General features: G+C 45.6%; 1 protein-coding gene across 1 annotated transcript in view; it reads right to left on the bottom strand.

The window, feature by feature from the left end:
* The window catches only part of CRHR1 (corticotropin releasing hormone receptor 1), a 130,753-nt gene extending 122,491 nt beyond the window's left edge, over positions 1 to 8,262 (bottom strand). The window contains exon 1 of the mRNA XM_025196920.1: positions 8,176 to 8,262. Coding sequence (XP_025052705.1) covers positions 8,176 to 8,217 — 42 coding nt within the window. The 5' untranslated portion in view covers positions 8,218 to 8,262. The remainder of the gene's footprint in view (positions 1 to 8,175) is intronic.
* Between the last annotated feature and the right edge of the window lie 52 nt (positions 8,263 to 8,314).

Here is an 8,314-nt window from a genome sequence, read left to right as displayed (position 1 = left end):
GTTTCCACTTTTTATATGCTCCCCTTTTAGTCCACAGGCTGCCCTGGATTTCTCTGGTCAGCCAAGGAAGCCTCCTGGCCCCTTTTCCTCTCATCGGGATCGTCTCCCTCTGTGCCAGAAGGATCATTTCCTTAAGGCACAGCCACCCTTCCTGGGCTCCCATCTCTTCAAAACTCCTACTCTGTAGTGTGTCCTTGACTAATCGCCTGAGTTCATTGAAATCAGCTTTCCTAAAGTCTAGCACTTTCACCCTACTAGTTACCTTACCCACTCAACGTCTTATGGTGAATTCTATTATTTGGTGATCACTGTCCCCCAGGTGACTACCAATCTGTAGGTCCCCTACCATATCATCCCCCGTTGCCAATACCAGGTCCAGTAAGGCATTCCCCCTAGTGGGACTGTGTACCTCTTGCGTCAGGTGGAGGTCCTGTACGCAGGATAGGAACGTGTGCGAACGGTAGTAGAGGGAGGAGCTTTGTGTTAATGTGGCTATACTACTAATGCCCAAACCAACCTTACACAGGAAAGTACTATGCAGTGCATACTTGCCACAAAAGTCAAACTCTGGTCAGGTTTTTAGGTACTACCACAGACTCAAGCTAATGGGTAGATACACCCCAAACTGACCTCTGTAACAGGAATTCCATCACCTTGTGTTCAGCACCCAGTGGTACCCCAGGAAAGTGGCTCGATTCAATGTGGTCCCTCAAACTGCAATGCTTGAATTGATAAATACAGTGTGGTCAAAGTTATAGGTGGCCAGCTCTCTTCACTATGCCTATTCATAACCAGACAAAGGTTTAATGAAGATAAGGAGCATTAGGATGCTGTAGACCGTAACACAACACAAAGAATCCTTATTTTCCCAGTCCTGTATTTATGGTAAAAACATAGATGAAGACATGGGTCTAGAGTTTTGCAAGACAACACTATGGGCTATGCTACCAGGAAGAGTCGCACAGGGCTGCAGCGTTCAGAGTCTCTGTGAGGTGAGACCTGGCCTCCGGCAAGCTCTGTGCATTAGCTGGAAGGAAAGGCAAACATTTTGTTCACATGTTCAACCTTATTCTCTATTTCCTGATCTCAGCTTAAGACACTGTAGCCTGATGCTCAGTAAATTTAAGTGGTCAAAGCATCACTGGCTTCAAGAGAATGGATTTTCACTTGCCGAGGATGTAGTTTGGCATTGCTAACTCTGTGGGGACATACCATAATTCTTGCTCCTGCTCCCACCAGGACTCATAGCAAACATCCTACTGACTTCATTGTTTCACAGTCAGAACAGTGGTCAGAGCGCTGGTGAGAGGGTCCTACAGTGGAGAGGGTGAAATTATACAGAAAGGTAGGTCTGAATAGGACCTTGAGAAGTCAAATAGGACTGCCTGCACCGGGATAAATGAAGTATACTCAGTCTAGGTGGTGGTAGCTTTTGGGCCAGAACTAGCAGTGGCTACAGGCGAGAATTCTCTGCCCCCAGAGTGGCCAGCTGCCTTGCACTCACTGTCCTGGAAGATTTCTAACCCTCCTGCAACAAGGAATGTTCAAATGCAGTAGATTCTGCAGCAGAGGGGAGCACTGCAGAAGGGGTGGGTGCCATAGTGCAGCTTCATGTTACCAATCAGTTCCTTAGGCCAGATTAGACTTGAGGGCTGGATCAGACTTTTTTTCAGGCCGGATTTTGCCCCTGACCTAGTCCATCTTGACAAGTATTTGTCCGACTTGCTTTTATGAACATCCATATTCCTCGACAGGCTATTCTCCTGTATTCCCACCCTCAAAGCTAGACAGGTTCTCTTAATATCCAACCTAAACTTTCTTTTTTTGCAAATTAAACTGAATTCATGTCCTTCCTTCAGTCGCTGGAGAAGATAACTAGCTACTAATCATTTTATAAGAATCTTTCAGGTATCGTTACACTGTCATTGTGCTTCCCCATTAGCCTTCTCTCATCTAGGCTAAATAAAACCAGCTCCTTCAACCCTTCCTCAGAAGGCATATTTTATTGTTCTTCTCTGAAATCTCCCCAGTTGGTCTATATCGGGGTCAGCAACATTTTTGGGCCAAGTGCTAGGGGCGGATGGCAGGGCATCCATGAGGGGCCTGATCCTTGTTGTGGCAAACTTTGGCTATTTCCCCACCATGCTCCCCAAGGCACGCATGCAGCCACTGCCAGCAATGAGCTGGGCTGGGGCTTCAGACCCCATGCAACCGCTTGCAGGCTCATAGCTGCCTGCTGCGAGCAGCCCATGCTGTATGGAGGCCCCGGCAGCCTGGGCTGGGCTGCTCACAGCAGGACTTGTTGCCTCTTCGTTATGAGCAGCTCAGGCTCTGTGGCCAGTGGCAGCTGCAGTGTGCCTTGGGGCACACAGCAAAGAAAGGACTGGGGGTGCGCTGCCCTGACCCCTTCTCTGCTGTGTGTCCCCACCAGCTATGGAGCTGGGCCAGGGCTCTGGACCCTGATGCAGCTGCTTCCATGCTTGTGCCTGCCTGGTGCGAGCACCCTGCCATAGAGCCCAGCTGCTTGCAGCTGTCCCTGCTATCTGCTGTGAGCAGCCCAGGCTCCGTGGCTGGACCCAGCAGCCCAGACCTCAGGCCAGCTGTGGCATGCTGAGCAAAATGGCCTCACTTGCCATGCTCTGGCATGCATGTTGGGGGTTGGTGACCCCCGGTCTATATCCTAAATTTGCTGCCCAGAAATAGACATTGCCCTCTAGCTGAAACCTCATTAGTACCTAGTACGCTGGACCACTTGCCTCTGTTATACCAAACTCCAGTTAACACATGCCAGAATAGGACTTGTTCTTGCAATCGCATCACTTTGCCAATTCACATTTAGTGATCCAGCCTAAACCTTCAATCTTTTTTTTTTCCCCCCAGCCCCACTGCCACCCCATTTTGCGTTTCTGCATTTCAGTTTTTCCCCCTCCTCATTTTTAGCACTTTGCACTTGTTTTCATTGAATTTTACCCCATTAATTTCATATCTTCAGTCTGGCAAATTATTGTGAATTCTGATCCTGTGCTCCAAAGTGTTTGGTGTCACCTGCTTGGTCCCAGCTTGGTGTCATCTGCAGATTTTATGAGTGTAATCGCTATTCCATCTTCCAAGGTGCTAATGAAAATCCTGAATAGAACTCAGTCCATGACAGAGCCCTGTGGGACTCCACTTGATATGCTTACCCCACTTGACAGAGAAGCATTGATAACTACTTTGAAAGTGATTTTTCAATCAGCTGTGTACCCACCTGATGGCGATTACATCTAGGCCATATTTCCTTAGCTTGCTTATAAGAATGTCATACAGGATTTTATCAAAAGGTTTAGTAAAAAAAAATAAATCAAGATTATGCACAGACAGAAATAATGGGCTTAATGCAAAAACAGCACTGGCTGAAATTTCCCCAACCCTGTGCAGAAGGGTCAGACTGAATGATGACAATGGTCCCATCTGGCCTTAAAATCTATGAATTTATGACTTTACACCTCTGCTGGGGTCAGCCTCAGTCATTTTGCAGTAAGCACATTAGCTCTGAGCATTTATCCCATCTGGAGTCTCTCCGTGTTAAATTATGGACAAGATGGGAGCAAAACCTAGAAGGAATATCAATAAATCCTTAACAAATGCCTCATGAAAGCTGATTTACGTGCAATTAAGCGTTCACCTGGATTCAAATCTAGTTTCTCTCTCATAGAAAAAGAAATTCTGACTTCATTTATTTGTTAAGGGTTCTTTTTGATCTTGGGGAAGAGAGAAAAATGCAACAGCAACTATGAGACTGTCAGAAACTACTGCTGCAGTCAAACAAGGAGGAAAGATCCTGGCAGAATCAGAACCACTTTCAGGGAACCTACAGATTCAATGCAGGGAAAGCTCTTGAAGCCAAGACTGAGAGCTGAAGAGATTCATTTGGAAGGGCCATTTTTTAGCGTGTAATATTAGGCTCCTCTGATGACAATCCTGATCCATAAAAAGCAAGAGACCCACACAGAATTGAAGATCCATTCCTTCTTCTCCCCAGTGACTCCCTCATTCTCACCTCTAAGTGTATCCCTCCATTTTCTTTTCACAAGCACACAGGCATCCATCTCCCCTTATGCTGCACATACTCCTGGGAGCAGATCTCTCTTTTTTATGTTAAAACAAAACAAACCCTCCAATGTCTGCCCAGGCCCTCCAGACTCAGTTAATGCTTTATGTGAAATTTTGGCTGCAATCAATTCAAAGGCAAAACTGAATGGGACCAGGGTTCATACATTTTAAAGCCTGAAGGAATCATTATGATTATCTCATCTGGCCTCCAACAAAGCATGGGCTGCTGAACTTTATCCTGTCCACTCCATCAACCATAACTTCTTGCTGAATTGAAGCTCTTCTTTTAGAAAGACACCCAGCCATGGTGTAAAGCCTGAAAATGGTGGAAAATTCACTTTGACCATTAGCAAGTTTTTTTCAATAACTAATTGCCCTCACAGCTAAACATTTGTACCTGGTTTCCAGTCTGAATTGGTCTAAATCCGTGTCCCTCTCTCTGCCCGCCCCCCCTTCAATCTCATTATGCTGTTAGTCTTCAAGGCTATGTCTGTCCCTGAACTCTATGAAATGGTGCTGGTGATGTATTCAAAACTTACTACCTACTCACTTAAGAGCAGCTGCTCCAGGTAAAGTTTCTAGGGCCCAAAATGAAAAGTGAACCTGTATGGACATATACAGGAACTCTACGCAGATTTTCTGATATGTAGGGCTCCAAATCAGAATGGTTAATTGGTTACCCCGACTGTTCCTGTAACATCCTTCCTAAAGAAATAGAGCAACTAGTACCAGGAAAGATTGTGCCATTAGTTACCTTTTCCACTTAAAAAAAAAAATTCACATGATTGTGGGTGTACTTGCACACGCACACGGTTTAAAGCAAACTGAGCAAATGGTTTGACAGGCATGGAGTTGAGGTCTGCATTTCAGATTTTATTATCAAACATTATTACAGCTGGACAGCAAAAAGTGCAGCAAAGTTATTTATTTATTTATTTTAACCTTTCCCTCCCCATCAAAAACTTGCCTATTGGGCCTGAAAAAACAAACAAGCAAATAAATGCCCCCCACACCAAAAATCAAGTTTGTAGAAAACAGTCATCTTAGGATGCTGCAACACTGGACATAATTTCACACAAATTTATTTAGCTTGATTTGCTATTGACTACGTATGGGATAAAGGAAAACATTTTTGCAACATATTTTCATATCTGCCTGCCTAGCTCTTGGGGGTCATCAGCCCTCTACACACTGCTGTGAAGACCGTTAAGCACAGACATACTTAAGAATGCTTTAAACTGGCTTGGTTACCAGTAACATTCGAGCTACAGCAGCACAGAGCTTAATGCAGACTGCAAAACTCATGCAGGAAGGGAGATAAATTAGTTCACGATGAGAAATTTGCTTCTGTGCATAGACTGCGATAGGGACCCGAGTTAGCTCCTCTCAAGCTAGCTGGGTGTGTGACCACATGTCATGCAGCTGTTGATGCAACCACAATATAGACAATCAAGACTCATAGTACAGATGATATATAATATAGATTTTATCTATAAAACATCATCTCTATTATATAAAAATATAGATTTCATCTATAAAACATATAATCTCTACTACGAGTCCTGATTGCCTTTTCCTCTAGACCAATAAGGCTACAACCTGGATACGACACACAGATAGCAAATTTTAGCCAATTAAAAAAAAAAAAGAAATCTTCATCTTTTCCCAAGCAGGAAGCCACTGTGACCACCTGAAACCTGAGCCTTTGTTTCAAGGTAATTTGCATCATTGCAGATCCTCACAGGAGGCGAGAGGCTTCATACCAGCTATGAACTGACTGCCCAGAGAGGTTTTCCATCTATGGACTCCTCTATGAAATATGAACTTTAATTTCTACCCAAGAGAACTTTTACAGTTTTTTCTCCAATGCCCGATGAATGGTGTTTGTGCCCGAAAGCTTGCAATTAAAGAATTTTTTTTTGCAAAAATCTTGTTCGTGTGATAAAAGATATAAATCTCTACTACGAGTTCTGATTGCCTTTTCCTCTAGAACAATATGGCTACAACCTGGATACCTACCACAACACAGGCATATTCTTTGGGTTTTCTTCAATACCACCTATGCCTATGGTAATGGAGTGACTTCCAAGCAAAACTGGGAGTACTAGGAAAGTACCCAGTGGCTTTCATGGAGCCTCAGGAACATCTGCACTTCTAGCAAGGTTTTAATTAAAAGCAAATAATTGTTAAATTAATCTACAAGTTGTTCCTGTGTTTACCTTTCCTTTATGTTTTCTGGTGTGGGGATAGTTAGTGCAGGTGAGACTGGTCATACAGTCATTTGGTATCAGTTGTATTTTTTTGTCTGGCTGAACTCAAACTCAGTCCATGGAGGTGGCACCAGGCATGTACCTCTTGAGGAGACCCCATCAGAAGTGGTTCTAGACTACTCCCAGCTGCAGAGCAAGAGGGTCACATATTTTTTCTCAAACCTGGCAAAGACTTGAGCAGCACAAGCAGCCGTATGTGCCTGGTTTGCCATGAAGGCCATAGAGAACTGTTAACTCTACCTAGACACTAGGCAAGGGTAGCAAGCTCCTGGTCTTTCTGCACAGAGAGGCCATCCCTAATAGCAACTATGGAAGGTGCACACTTGAATGGGCAGAGAAAGCTAGTGTCTAGGGTGGCCCATTGGAAGTTATCTGAAGTGCAGTACAGTTCAGATAACCACCAAGACCCTAGATATGGAGGTGCCTTGATATATCATTTTCTCAGTGAGCTTGGTTTCCTCTCATCTCTATTTTCACAGACACAGTACTAGAAATATTGGTACCTAATATGCCCATTTTTAACTGATCTCAGTTTAACAAAATGCTCAGGATAAAATTCTGCAGGACTGGTTTCTGACAAAAATTAATTGGTATTTGGAAGAAGGGATGGGGAAAGGATACACCTATTTAATGGAGACAAAGGTCAGTGAACGCATACAAGATTATGGACGTGCATACCCTATGCACAAGCAGCAATCTCCATCATTTTATTAACAGAAAGCAGAACCACCACCATAGAATTTAATTTTGAAAAACTCCATGAATGCAGTATTTCAGCCACACAGACAAGACAAATGAACAAACAGAAAGTCAAGCAGCGTCCAAAAGCGATGTTATACGGATGTTAACACTTACTGGCAAATACTGACCCTTACGTAGGACTTTTTACCCTGTTTTTCTGTTAAAAACGTGCAGCTAAATGCTGCTTCTTGTTCATGTTGTAAAATGGATAGCCTCAGACATCCCCGCAAGATGCAAAACACAAGGTAGTAAAGGTGCTAAGGGAGCTTGAACCTCTGCATTTTCTGTCATTTTAACTATGCAGCTAGTACCACTTCAATCTTCCAGAACTGACATGTCTTTGGCAACTCATTTTTTTAAAAACAAAGAGCCAACATTTTTCAAGCCCATCTCTGCCTTCGTTAAAGTGTTCAGCATTTGAGTAAGACCCTGTATTTGGCAACCCCCCCAAAATTCTTGGCTCTGTGCATTTTCTCAACAGAAACCCTAAACTTTTCAGGGGGGGAAAAAAACAATCCTTGCCCAACCAGCGCGGATATTTGCAGCTGACAGAACTGGAAGATTCAAGTTGCAGTCAAAGCACTTGAAACCAAAGGACATTTTCCTCGGAAAGCCTGTGAATGTAGCAACGGGACTGACAAGGAGGGTAGGTAGCAAAGCACTGGAGCAGAGACACGGGGGGAATCGCTCAAGTCTCGGAGGTTTGTAAGACCTGGACTTGGACGGGATGATCTAGCTGGGGCCGGTCCTGCTTGCGGCAAGGGGTTGAACGAGGTGTCCCTTCCAACTCTCATGTGCTGCGAGCTCTTGCTCGCCCATTCATTGCAGCCAGGACTCCCCCACCTCGCTCTCCTGCCTGCCCGGGGGAGAGGACAGGAGCGGGGCAGGGGCAGGAGGGCTGGGACGGCCTCGCCCCCGCTGCCCGTCTCCTCTGGCGGCCGGGGGAGGGCAAGAAGCCGCCCGGACCTTGCCCCCGGCCACGGCGGGGCGCATCCCTGGAGCCGAGCGCACCGGCTGCCCCGGCCTGGGCTTGCTCCTTCGTGAAAGAAAGTCAGCGCGGGGAGCAGCTTACCTGGAGGAGGAGGAAGAGGCCGTGGCGGGTGCAGAGCACCATCCTGCGGCTTCTCGTGCCACGCTCCCGGAGGCAGGGGTCGGGCTGACGAGCGGTGCGGTGCGGTACGGCGCGGCCCCCGCCTGCTTTTATCCGCCCG

Source organism: Alligator sinensis, unplaced genomic scaffold (assembly GCF_000455745.1).
Source record: "Alligator sinensis unplaced genomic scaffold, ASM45574v1 scaffold444_1, whole genome shotgun sequence".
Classification (NCBI taxonomy): domain Eukaryota; kingdom Metazoa; phylum Chordata; order Crocodylia; family Alligatoridae; genus Alligator; species Alligator sinensis.
Note: the sequence above shows the minus strand (reverse complement) of the source record. Positions and strands in the feature narration are given on the sequence as shown.